The sequence below is a fragment of the Cottoperca gobio genome, chromosome 17 (genome assembly GCF_900634415.1).
Source record: "Cottoperca gobio chromosome 17, fCotGob3.1, whole genome shotgun sequence".
NCBI lineage: Eukaryota > Metazoa > Chordata > Actinopteri > Perciformes > Bovichtidae > Cottoperca > Cottoperca gobio.
In genome coordinates, this window is record NC_041371.1 from 5219407 (window position 1) to 5233239 (window position 13833).

General features: G+C 41.9%; 2 protein-coding genes across 5 annotated transcripts in view; both read left to right on the top strand.

Moving 5' to 3' along the window:
* The first annotated feature begins 430 nt into the window (after positions 1-430).
* On the top strand, positions 431-8353 carry rab12 (RAB12, member RAS oncogene family). The gene is made up of 6 exons (XM_029454036.1): positions 431-835; positions 1806-1866; positions 4275-4413; positions 5139-5228; positions 5590-5694; positions 6138-8353. Exons 1-6 carry the CDS (start codon positions 610-612, stop codon positions 6243-6245), a joined length of 729 nt encoding a protein of 242 aa, XP_029309896.1. The 5' UTR covers positions 431-609; the 3' UTR covers positions 6246-8353.
* A 498-nt stretch (positions 8354-8851) lies between these two features.
* Positions 8852-13833, top strand: part of mtcl1 (microtubule crosslinking factor 1) — a 56806-nt gene continuing 51824 nt past the window's right edge. For all 4 annotated transcript variants that reach the window (XR_003833860.1, XM_029453224.1, XM_029453225.1 and 1 more), the window contains exons 1-2: positions 8852-10120; positions 13313-13537. Coding sequence is in view for 3 of the 4 variants with exons in the window: in XM_029453224.1 (XP_029309084.1) it covers positions 9278-10120; positions 13313-13537 (1068 nt within the window). In the remaining variant the exon portion in view is untranslated. The remainder of the gene's footprint in view (positions 10121-13312; positions 13538-13833) is intronic.

The following is a 13833-nucleotide window of genomic DNA, read 5'->3' on the forward strand; positions in this document are numbered from 1 at the left end:
TTATTCAGAATGGCACATTTTAGAATCATATATATTATATTTTGATGCATTCATGTGTACATCACATTAATGTTGTAGCTGGTTAGTTAGTTTCAGTTGTTAACTAAACAAAAAATAGCAAAAAAATAATAATTACTTGAATCACTATGCAAATATGAATGTAGTTAAACCAACATCAATATTATGCAACATTTAGTTAAACTACTAGTTTAATTACATGTTGCCCACTACCCCCCAACACTGTTTGAAAGTAAGTCAAATGTTTTCCCACTAATTAAACTATTATTAGTGAAAATATTGAGAGATGCTTACTTCCTGGAGTGATGTGCAGTCATTTAAGAAGTCTTACACTAAAACACTATAAACCACAAAATGATTCGATCATTGTGGACAAGCGACGGAACCGGAAGTGTGTTGTAATGTGGTTAATGACGTCATGACGGCCCCGGTCTCTCATGGCTGAACAACAACAACTGTCGGCGAGAGACAAACTTTCACAAACTTCTACTGAGACAAAAGAAAGTTGGAAATAGCAGATTGTTTCGGTTCTATAACAGTATAGGCACGTTTGTCTGTTCTTTACCTACAATTACAAATGTGGAATTACTGATGGATTCGAGATATGACATACCGCGGAGGGCCGCCGGTGGCAGCGGGGGCTCCGCGAACTCGTCCCCCGCTCTGGGGGCTCAGTCGCGCCGCAGGAAGATGCCTCCCAGACCCGCTGATTTTAAACTTCAAATTATCATTATTGGCTCCCGTGGTGTCGGTAAAACCAGCATCATGGAGAGATTTACCGACGACACTTTCTGTGAAGCTTGCAAGTCGACCGTAGGTGAGGACAGGAGAATTGTTTTTGTCAACTTTTTATTGACAGCATTTAGCCGGGCGCTGTCTACTTACTGGACGAAATATACTTGAACTAGCACGAGCTGGACGTTACAAACATAGTGCTGCCTACATGACTGTAATGGAACTCAACAGAGGTTACACTTCTGGCTGTAGCTAGCCAACTTAAGCTAACGGTGACAACAACACTGTTATAGCTAACAAACCTGTCCTTAGCTAAACATATGTTGCAATGAAGCAATTAGACAAACACACGTTTCTTGCTTGCAAAAGTGTTGTGTGTGGTTGTGGTCATTTGTAGGCTGTTTGAGGTGATGTCTAGCAGGGATTTTAGAGCTTAACATAGTAAGAGAGACTTTGTAACTTTGGATAGCATTTGCAGCTGTCCAGTAATTAGTTAACTTAATTTACTGCTGGTGGTGAGCCTGTTATTATTCATTTAAATAGATGAGGGTATAGTCTTGTCCCATCGAGGGCCTTCATTGAATAACATCTCTATTTCTGAACAGCCATTTTTCATATTTCTACATTACATTACATGAAAACACATGATCACTTTAACTGAGTTATTTAAAACCTACATTTGAAAACAAGACTACCTTGTGACAAATTGTTGTGCCATGGTTATAGATGCTGCCAGTTTAAAATACACAAAACTTTACATATGTTTAATTGGGCAAACAGTCTGGTGACCAAAACAACAGTCAGTCATAGTGTCCAATCCCAAAATAGTCCCACACAAGCAGCTGCTGTGGTAGAGCTCCATTTTGTGCCCTGTCATTCCTGTGATACAGCTCGCTACTCATATCGTGTTCCTTTGATCACAGACTACCAATAAATAAAACGTAGTATTTAATCAGACATAATGCAAAGGAGGGAAGTAAACAAATGTTTGTGCAGCACAGGAATTGGATACTTGTACATGTCCACATGTGTGTTTCTGTTTCCCCTCATAGGAGTTGACTTCAAAATCAAGACAGTGGAGCTGAGAGGGAAGAAGATCCGACTACAGATATGGTGAGTAATTAGACAGAAGTCCCCACTTCCTTTACTCCTCTGCATGGTTCATTTCCTGTGTCTGTCCTATCACGGCTGCTCTCACAAAAACTACTAGTATCTTTCTGGTGGCTCTCAGCTTTGCACAGTATGTCATGCATGTGCAAGTAAGATTTCCTAAATAAATATGTAATTTGCACGTGTTGTCAACCATTAACATGCCATGAGGTATTTCTTCATCCAAAGCCCCATTTTAAAAACCTGTGGCTCCAGTGGGAATATAACAATCAGCTTCATGTGGAGCAGCACATGATCCTACTCGCCCTGTTGTTGTCTAAAGTTATGAATCGCTTTAATCTGGGTTACAACAGGTACTATTGGTGTTGCTTTCACATTTAGTATTTCCCTCTAATTGATTTACACTCGTATGTGAAATCACTTAATAATAAAAAAATATATTTTAACACAGTTCATCACATTCAATACCCGATACCTCCTTAAAGGTTAAACTGCTCTTTGATTCTAATACAGTTAAATGTTTAAAAGTTTAAACAAGCTATGAGTGTTGCCAGTGAGGGATCATGTCCTCGTCGCTGCACGAGCAGCTGCTACTGGTTGGTTGGGACAGCGTGAACCTCTGTATGTGATATGCCCTCCTGATGAAGCTCCTTGCTGGCAGTTATAAGGGAAATAGCAGGTCAACATCACTATGTGTATACTGTATGTTTACACAGAATATGTACTTAGTATTTTTTGTAAACTAAAGCCAACCGTGTGTTTAGAAGTAATCTGTTCTTTGTATTTTCTATCTGCACTAAGCTGACACACCTGCACAATTGGTTGTCATCGTCCAAAAGTATCACTAAAACTCTTAAAATATAATTTTTTACTTGCGCCATAGTCCCATTACATAGTATGTCAAATGCAATACGCCAGAAATACCAGGGTGTCTTAATGCATCTGGTCACAGTTTGCTGTGTGCAAGCCTGACCCACAATGTTCTGCATGAGCAAGAGGGGCAAAGTTCAAGTAGTATGTCCTAATTGTTTGCATACTGCATGCACGAGTACGCACTTGGATCACAGCTTTAGTGTTTTTGTCCAAATACTGAAAAAACGGATTAAAATGCCACAAATTACAGTTTTGAAATATTTTTACTGACTGAATTGATTGTGTGGAACAGTGTTGGGCTAAAACATGGGAACTCCATCGCTTATTTCACTAACACATCTGTCCTCTTCACTAACACCCCCATCCACCCTCCCACCTCCACATCACATCTCCCCTTTTACCACGTCCCCTTTCCTCCACCCTGCGAGCCGTCCGCTCAAGATGGCCATCCTCAATGTGTCTTGTCTGTCACGTTGAACTGCTCACATCAAGCTTCATCATTGCCACGCCGGCCTTACCTAACCCTGCCATTGTGCTGCTGTGTCTCTGTCCGCTCTTCTGCTCATAAGCCTGACTGTGACTCACAATGGGAACAGGGAGAGACTAGCTGGCTGAAGGTACAGTAACACTGCTCTGTTAGTGCAGCTCGATCTGCTTCTGGTGCTGCTATAATGACTCAGATGATCAGCTGAATCATAACATAAAGCTAAAATGAATCCACACTTGCATTAAAAATATCTTTGCACCTTTTTACATTGTTAAAATGAAGAGCATACAAAGTTTGGTTATTGATCAACCTGTAACGGCAGCTAATGCTTTAGAGAAGACTATTTTATTTTGAGTTAATGGTGACACTTTTAGCATGTATAAGCAGTATATAAACATTTAATAAATGTAGTTTTAAGCAGATTTAAAGACATGTCTAAGTGTTTATTATGGTGCAGACATACATACAACAGTTTCATTATCTGTTCATAGACGAGTCTCCACTAAAGGGTGCTCACAGGAGGAGTTATTATGTTTGACAAATACAATAATAAATAATATATATATATATGTGCTTACATTATAGTTTGTTGTAAACCATTTATGCAATGTTTATAAATGCTAAATACGGGGGTGAAACTAAAGTGTGACAGGCTTAGCAATACAGTCTTTACTCTACATGGGATCATCAGCTGTGAACAGATGAGGATGTGGAAACCAGATTTAATGAGCACAAAGTGAGATTCATATTTTAAAATGATTGATTTACATACTAACAAACAAAAAAATGTATTTATGTATTGTTAGCATTATTGATTTTTGATTAGACATTGAATTGTTTATGACATTTCACCAAACTGATTCCTCCCCTTCTGCTGTTTGATCTTTTCTTTTTTTAATCGCTCTATTCTTCACAGTCTTTTTTAATGAATAAAGAATGCCTTTTATCAAATCATTGAATCAGCTGCTTGGCCTTCAGAGAAGTCTTGATGACGCTGCACCAACTGCACAGACCTTTTAATTAAATTGGGTTTTTAATTCATGTCATCCAGGGACACTGCCGGCCAGGAGAGGTTCAACAGCATCACGTCAGCCTACTACAGAGGCGCCAAGGGAATAGTGCTCGTGTACGATATCACGAAGCAGGAGACTTTTGAAGACCTGCCAAAATGGATGAAAATGATCGACAAGGTAAACAAACTGTCAGACTCTTCAGGTGTGTTCTTCTGTCATTATATCACAAAGTGTGTTACACAACGCCACACATTTCCCTCGTACGGCCGTCGTGTATCAGCCATCTTCAGATTTACGGAAGAGTTTAAAAATATACATTTTCTTCACACAATCCATAACGTCAATACATAGTTTTGATAGTTTTCCCTTTAAATGTTTCTAACAATGGTGAGTAAGAAAGTGGGAAGCACACTGAAGGTTCATGACTTTGTGGTGGACGCACTATAAAAAAGGTGATACTTTAATTTCTTTGTGATTTCTGTTCTCCAGTGTCTTTGTTATTTATCAGCTGACCTTTACATCTACAATGAGCTGATATTAAATCCATTCATTTAGAAAGGGGAGGTGCATGTGATGACTCCTGACCTGTAGCCATTTTTATGTTTATGTTAATATTCATTGCAAGTCCCACTTTAGCATCCTGCAGAAATGGATCATTTCACTGAAGCTTATGTTCCAACTTATGTTGCCACATCACAATGCATAAAACTGTTGTACAATAACATCCTCAAGTTGGCAGTTTTGTGATCTCTGTGTTTGACTGCAGCAGTGTAGAGCCTGGTTTTCACGGTGACAGTGGTGCTGAAACACATTTCATTGCAGTAATCTGGTTTGACTTTTTCAGAAATGTGAGGCTGACGATGTCCTGACGTGTCTCCTCTCTGCTTTGTGTTTCGTGTCAGTACGCCTCAGAGGAAGCAGAGCTCCTCCTGGTCGGGAACAAGCTGGACTGTGAGACTGATCGTATCATCTCCAGACAGCAGGGGGAGAGGGTGGGTTCAGCAAACAAATGCTCCCATTCACCATCATATGACAAAACCACATCTTCTGATCCAATTAGCTAAAGGAGGATGCAGTAAAAACAAAAGGCCTTGGATGTAATATGAATTATGAGCAGAACATGTCACAAACAATTGCAGGGAAATAAAAAAAGCTAAATCCTGCAGAATGGATGAATTCAAAGACGCACTGATGCCCTCCCCCAGAAATGGACGTTATGTGTAGCAAGCTTATCAAATAATTCTATTAAATCTAGTTTTCCAGTTGTGTTGTTCAGCCTAATGTCTGCTCTTGTGCAATGATTCTGTGGTTCTTTGCTGACGTTGAGCTGATTTTATTCTACTTGTGTTGCAGTTTTCCTCTCGAATAAGTGGAATGCGCTTCTGCGAAGCTAGTGCCAAGGATAACTTCAATGTGGACGAGATCTTCCTGAAGCTTGTGGATGACATCCTTAGCAAGGTCCGTGTGTTATCAGGAGAGGTTGACCAAAGATCTGACAACAATGAATTAGTTTTTAACGGAAAAGCAAAACATGAACATTGTAAATATTCCTAAGATTTGAATATTAAAGAGTGTGACATTTATAGTTGAAAAGCTCTTGATCTGCACAACTTAATAACTTTGTTAAAAACCCTTTTTAAAAAGCTTCCATACAATGTCTTTTTAGAATATGTCTCCCTGTTTCATAAACCTCATGCAGTCACAGGAATAGTATTGAGAGGCTGTGATCCTCTTGCTCCTTAAAGCTTAATTCCTTCTCATCTCTCATTTCTACAAATTGAGGTTTATTCAGCCGTTGCACTCAATAAGACGCTTTGGATGTCAGTTTAAGCGCACTGCCTAAATATTCCATGCATTAACCCTGTGTCTCCTGGCTTGTCCTCTTCTTCCTGATACAACAGATGCCTCTGGAAGTTCCCAACAATGAGCTTTCCAACAGCGTCCTGTCTCTGCAGCCTGAACCGGAAGTGCCTCCGGAGTTGTCAACTCCGCGCTTGCGCTGTTGTTGAGAGTCAGAGTGGTCCCCCATCTTGCACACACGTACACACACACACGTGCACACACACACACACACACACACACACCCACACCCACATACCCACATACCCACATATACATGCAGAGTACCAATCTGGCCTCCAGGGGGCAGCAGACAGCAGCAGTTAGGAGTTATTGACTGCTGTTGTAAGATGCATGGACTCTCAACAACCACTAGTATATTCCCCTGTTTCTTCTCCTGTTTTGTACACTATGACATGAACTACAGTAGCACTTAGGCCTGGTGCATCGCCCACTTCCTACCACCCCTTCTGTCTACACTTGGCCCAGACTACCTCATTCCTCGGACCGTTAGGCTAGCTGTGACCCGCAGGTTCCTTCGAGGTAGAGAGCCCTCTGGTAGCAGTTGCACATTTTACAAGGAGGGTGATTATCGAGGTTACAGCTTCCTGTTTTCTTCTAAAGAATACTCATCACTCATACTGTACATTAAGTTTGACATTGCCCCGACGGTCTGGTATCTCTGCATCATCTATCTTACAGATAAGGGATAATAATATCTTACGTCTCTACTGTTTAGTTTAAATTCTGGGGTTAGGTACAGTAGTTTTATATTATTAATAGGTATTATTACCAAGTGACGAGTTGACTTGAGGTAAACAAAAGCACATGATGTAAATAATGCGTGTTGCTGTAATGACTGGACAAGGTGCAGATTTTTGTGGCCAGCAGTAGGTGGTTTGTGTGGTGGTGGATCATATCAGTTTGTATTCCTTTTGCCTTAAAGTGTTAAAGGGGCTGGAACGGCTCATTTCACATGTGTATAAATTGTGATGTTTTGCACTACAATCCATCTTAGCTAGTTAAGCTCACAAAAGAAAGTGCACAACTTTTAGTTTAGTAAAGATCGACGCTGCCTCGGTAGTGGCGGCGCTGATCTGAACTCCTCCACACCCTGTGGGATGGAGATGCAAGGAGAGATGGGTAATGTAGTCTTTGAGGGATTGGTGTTTTCACAGTGTTCCTTCATGCGTTTTACTGGCTTTTTAGAGGAAGTAGAGAAATGAAGTTGCTGGTAGACACACGGTTTTAGACTTTGTTTTGTTACTAATATTGCACGGTGTTTTATTTTATCCTCTGAATGCAGATGCAGTTGTGAGAAGAACGGGGTGAAAAAGGAGGGTTTGTGCAGTATTTGAAGGACTCAGGAAACTTCGATCGGCTCATATCTGCTCATTTTGACATGGCTTTTATCGCAGATGTGATTTTGAGTTTCATAACAAATTGATAAAGAAACATCTTCATATAAAATCCTGCTTGAAGCGTGTCTTTGTGTTTTTAAGAAGAGGTCAGCCGTTTTTTTTTTAATTTATGATTTGGCCGTTTGTTTCAGACCAGTATGGGTGTATCCCATTACTTGTACATTCTCAAAAAATTCTAGGCTATGCATGTTAAGCCCTCCTGTGTTCATAGATATAAATAGACATTTAATTCTTCCGTCTTTTTTTTTTTTTTTTTTTATTAATGCAATATTGTAGCACTGAGTGTTTCTGTTTTTGTTTTTTACATGTTGAAGTGAGACCCCGAGTGTGTGAGGGTGAGGAAGGACGAGTCCATTCAAAGGACCTGATTTAAACGGACTCATTGGTTCATTTGATTTTGTGTTTAGGTTTGATGTTAAAGTCAAGCTTCTGTGGACTTAAACTGGCACATCGTGTATTCTAACAAATGAATAGTTTCATACCAAAACAAACACTGACATCCATGCACACCTTGTAATACGATTATCAGCCAGCAAACATATGATCTGTCACTGTTGTTGTTGTTTTGTGGAATGAAACCATTTGTCCTCCCTGACTTTTAGCATTTGGCACTAACCCTGTGGTCTTCGTTTTAATAGCCAAGCCTTATACTACTCAGTGTTTTCAATATACATTTTAAGAAATGCTTTTATTTGAAACGTGTTTCCTTTTTAAGATGGAAGACTGTACTTTGTATTAAACCTGTTATAAGTCTTTGAAAAGTTTTGGCATGTTTAAAGCGGATTTATCGTATTTATAACTTGTGGCATTCTTGAACTAATGAAATGCAATTAAAGATATCTATATTTATTACCAGATTATGGTCTTGATTTTCTGTGACTGTGCGTCTCTTTAAAGTAGCATGTGTGGCGTCTCGGGGGTCCAGGAACACTGAAATGATAAATTGTTATAGCATTTCTTACACTTCAGAGGTTCAAGATACTGTGGAAGTGATACTTTACGTCATAATAAAGATTAGATATATTAGATTTGGGGTTTTATGGATAAAGTCATTGATTCGATGATGTGATTTAGAGGCATTGAGTACAGGAAGAAGGAAGAGGTCAGTATGGTAAGTCCTTAATCCATCTTTGCGCCTCACGTGAAGGTGTTCAATAATAGCCAAGAGAGTGTGTGTCATTAGGGCATGCGCACCAAAGCGTGTCAGACCTGGTCCCGCCTGGTCCCAGAGAAAACAAGGGGTGTGCTTGGGTAGCAGCGCATGCGCCCCGCAGAAAATCACGGGCGTCGAGCCTCACCGCAGCGATTGCAGATCTTACATATAAGATAGGAAGGAGTGGGAAGGGGTACAAGAGATGGGGGGCCCAACACACACGGCCCGGTGTAACAGGGGGATGGAGACCCGATCTGCAGAAGAAGAAGAAGGCTGATGTGACTCCGACGGACTCTTTTCTTTCTAACTTGAGCCTTATGAGTCTGCAGATGCAACCTGTCTGTCATCCCATCCGTCCCAGTAATACCGTTTTTTTTTGCAGCGTTTCCTCCAAGGGGGCTACAGGCAGAGGGGGCTACAGGCAGAGGGGACTACAATGACAACCTGGTGAATGTAAACGAGATGTAGTAAAACATGAAGCACAGCGCAGGATGCGCATCCCCAGCCCGACAAGGAAGAAGGTAGAGCAACCTGGCTGTTTTTCTGCTGTCGCATGTCACAGATTTTCTGCGGTGCTGTGGATTGATTGTTTCCTTCATTGCCGTCCTGCTGCCGGTGTCGGTGTATAATGGAGAGCTCCAATGGCTCTGGCAGCGACACCAAACCGCAGAACCACCAGTTGGAGAAGAAGAGACCGAACCGAGCGCCTTCCCCGGCCAGACCTTTCCTCAAGGATGTGCACTCTCGCTCCACTAAACCACCTGCCATCGTACCAAAATCCCCCAAACTCAGCAAGCAGTCGGTGCCCTTGGCTCATCCGAACCGGAGCTCCAGACGCAACCCAACCGGGACGAAAGAGAAACCGGCCACGGCAAAAAGTAACGCCAAGTCTCCTGTCACGAAAAAGCCGACAAAGGTGCCCCAGCATGCAGCAGCCGAGCCCAAAGCCCCCAGCATCAAACCGGACAGCACCAGCAGTCCAATCTTCGCCAAAGGCAAGAAGGGGAAACTAGCCCCGGGGTCCCCGGGCCCTCTCAGCCATGGATCCCCGATCCGGGTACCGACCGGGTCGCTTCTGGGCCGGGTCAGCCAAACCGACAGCAGCTCGGACCTGTCAGACTGCCCGTCCGAGCCGCTGTCGGACGAGCAGAGGCTGGCACCGGCCGCTAGTAGCGACGCCGAGTCCGGTACCGGCTCCAGTGACCGGGATCAGGTGGGAGGCGATAATCCGCTGCGGGCAGAAGCGAGCGGAGCTGCTGCTGCTGCTGCTCCGCTGCGCACAACCGAGGCTTCCGCCGCCAAGGGAAGCATGTCTCAGGCTCAGCCCGCTCCGGGGGAGCACGGAGAGAAAGTAAAGCAGGAGAAACCCTCATCAGGTGCACCATTCAGACTGCCAGGCACCAAGGATGTACCTGACGAGGACCTGCTGCGGGAGGTGGAAGACTTGCGATCTGAAAACGACTACCTCAAGGTATGGCGACGTTATCTCAACAAGTTACACGGTACAGGCAGCCATGGCTACACGGCTGCTTTATTGCATGTGTTTTTATATAAACACACAATTCAAAATGTACATTAAATAAGACACTTTATTTCAAAAATGTAATCTCTAGTCTATAAGCAGCTGTTTCCTAAAGAGGACTCAAAACTCTTCCATTTACGCGGGTTCAATCCCCACCATCACCTGTTTTTAAAAGTGTCCTTGAGCAACTTTCACCTGCTCACATATTCTAAATGTATAAATTAGTAACATCTAAATGCATTTCCTTTCACGCCCAGCTGTCAGCCCCATGATGTCTCTGTGTCCACTCTCCATCCATCATGTCGTCTTTTTACCCTTCCCGGGCTTCCCTGTCGGTTTGACCTTTTATTGATGGGAGTTTTATTGAAAATGGCTTCACCCTGGCATGTCCTTAGACTTTCTTTTTAAAATTTGGTGTTGTTGCTGTCAAGTCACCAAAGTCTATTTTGACAGAAAGACTCAACACCCCCCCCCCCCTCCTCATGTTGCATCTGGGACACAGAGAGTACATCTCTTGTTGTGATGTGAACAGATTGTACTCACAGTCGTTTTAATCAGTGTGCTTCATCGTTATATTTTACATATCGCATGAAGATACCCCCCACCCCCCATTCCCCATCCCCCTTTCTTTAAGTAGGCTATCCCCATAAGTTGGGGAGGGGAGGCAAACAGATAATGCGGCAAACAATCTTCCAGTTTGTGTTTGTTTTTCTAGACGGGAGGCAGGTTTATTTGCATCTCTGAGAATTATTTCAAACTTGATCACGCATGTCTGTCTCTCTCTCTCTCTCTCTCTCTCTCTCTCCTAGATTGTCCTCTTTAGAGATAGAGGGGGAGAGAGAGAGAGATCGCCTAGAGAGAGAGGAGAGAATGTCTCTCTCTAGTCTCCTCTCTCTCTCTATCTCTCTCTCTCTCTCTCTCTTCTGTCTCTCTCTCTCTCTCTCTCTACTCTCTCTCTCTCTCGTCTCTCTCTCTCTCTCTGTCTCTCTCTCTCTCTCTCTCTCTCTCTCTCTCTCTCTCTCTCTCTCTCTGGCTCGGTGGAAACACAAGAGAGTTAATCAGCTTTACTGGCTCTGGCTGTAATGGCTTTATCCCACAGGACTTGATAACAGTCAGATGTCCCATGTGTGTTGGGTTCAGACACCCTCCTGCCTGTCTGTCAGTCTGCCAGCTGGGACTCTCTGAGGTGAACTCTTCTACCTCCCCATCCCCCCCCCCCCAGCGCCCAAAATGTCTGGGAGTCCCCACCACTGCTCCTGGAAAAACATGTTTATCACATTTATTTTATTTTGACTCCTCATGAAGGGGATTTTAAACTGTGTTATTGTGTCTGCATATAGAAACAGATTTTTTGGGGGCTGAAATGACGAGTCGAGTAATCGAGGAGTTAAGGATTAAGCATCAACTATTCTGGTCATCAATTAATCGATTTGAGTCATTGTTCAAACATAAAGCAAAATATTTGCTTCTCAAATGTAAAGATTTGCTGCTTTTCTCTATTTCATTTAATTGTAAATTGAATATAAATATATATAAATAAATAAATAAATATATATAAATACATAAATAAATATATGTATATATATATATATATATATATATATATAAAAATATATAAATATATTTCTAAATAAATATATATATATTAAAAAAAATATATATATAAAAAAAATATATATAAATATATATATATATAAATAAATATATATATATATATATATATATATATATAAATATAACATGGATTTACATATATATACAGTAATCGATAATTTCTTTGCATGAAAACTTACTGAACATTCTGAGTCGAGCTTCTCAAATGTGAAGATTTGCTGCTTTTCTTTGTCACACTTCAAAGCAAACTGCTTATCTTTGAGCTTTGTCCTGTTGGTCGAAGACGTCGAGAGACATTGTGATGATTTCTTTTCACTTTTTTGTTTGACATTTCCCAGAGTGAAATATTCATTAATTAATCCAGAAAATGATTGATTACACCTCAAAGAAATGACTACGTGCCGGTGATGACTCGGTACACACACTCCCTGTAAACATCAGAGACCTCTACAGACACCTGCTCCCAGGATGCAGCGCTGCCTCTGCTTTTAACCTGACCATCGATTGGGCCGAGGACATTAGCTCCTTCCTCCAGGGTCCTCCTCACATAACAATGGGCTCGGTGCTTTTCCAAATGAGGATAGATTTAGTTTTCATTAATTGACACTCTCTTCCCCCCCCCTTCAGGATACAATTGTGTTTTCATCAGGTGCCAGTCAAATCCTTTGAATATCCATCCCGGGGGAAATCTACTGAGCAAACGGTCTCATACCCTCGAGGTTAACGAGCAAACTATCGTCGTACTACAAATAAATCTTTTTATTTTTACCTCCGTCAAGGATTGTTTTAAGTTGACAGGAGATGGGGAAATGTGAATACATCCAATCCAAGAGATAAGACGCTTAAGGCCAACTAGTGACGTTACATCATCGGCACTAAGAGTACTTATATTACTGGAACTCGTATGTAATCGTATGAAAGTATAATCTACAAAGGTTATATTAGATTGCATCTCCTCTGTAAGAGATTTATGCTTGTCACGTTGAGGTTATTGAAAGTGTGTAAATCATGTCACTTGTAAGAGAGGAAACTTCATTTTCTTCTTACGTTACAGGTCATTTAGCAGACCCTCTTATCCAGAGCAACTTACAGTGACTCCCCTGGAGCAACTCAGGGTTAAGAACAATGGTGGCAGCCCTGGTATTGAACCCACAACCTTCTGGTTTGGAAGGCATACCACCAGACCACTAGGCCACCATCCCCCTTTTCACTGTTTAAAGTTGATTAATGTCAGAAAGTCACTACTGGAGGCTAAAGAAATACATTATATTGTTGTTTCTGATACATATCAATATCTGTTGTTCCAAAAGATGAACAACAATAATTACAATAATTGAGTTTCTGTCTAGCGTCACGCTCATGTCAGACTTTCCTCCTCTTAACCAACACCTCTGATTTCCATGACATTACTTCATTCACACTAATAACATTTAAAGGTATATATTTATATTTGACCTTTACACACAGACAACATATTCTTATGGTAGTGTGGAGGTGGCGTTAAAGTCTCAGCTCTGTGTCTCTCAGGATGAAGTGGACGAGCTGCGGGCGGAGATGGAGGAGGTGCGAGACAGCTACCTGGAGGAGGAGGTCTACCAGCTGCAGGAGCTGCGGAGGGATCTGGATCGCTCCAACAAGAACTGCCGCATCCTGCAATACCGGCTGCGAAAGGCCGAGCAGAAGAGCCTGCGGGTCGCTCAGACCGGCCACGTGGACGGAGAGCTACTCCGCAGTCTGGAGCAGGACCTGAAGGTCTGTGAGAGTCAATGTCTGTGTGTGTGTGTGTGTGTGTGTGTGTGTGTGTGTGTTTGTGTATAAGGGTTTGATCAGTCACCGCTCCCAACTGCTTACTGCGCTTTTATTCCCTGTTGTAGATTATACACTTTTAATGCCAGAATGTTATAATTATTCCTGCAGAATTGTAACATTTCATCCTTGTAAAGCTTTGAAACAGCTCCTTCTCAGTGTTGGGCTAACTAAGGGAAGCAGTATGGCTCCATGGGAAGAATTGATTACTGAGATACTTTTTTCAATCCGACTGTTTTAAG

Bases quoted from the DNA above. Each gene is read 5' to 3' on its own strand.
- rab12 (XM_029454036.1), top strand. From the start codon at position 610: ATGGATTCGAGATATGACATACCGCGGAGGGCCGCCGGTGGCAGCGGG. The intron at 836-1,805 runs GTGAGGACAGGA...TTCCCCTCATAG, and splicing joins AGCTTGCAAGTCGACCGTAG to GAGTTGACTTCAAAATCAAG. The intron at 1,867-4,274 runs GTGAGTAATTAG...CATGTCATCCAG, and splicing joins AAGATCCGACTACAGATATG to GGACACTGCCGGCCAGGAGA.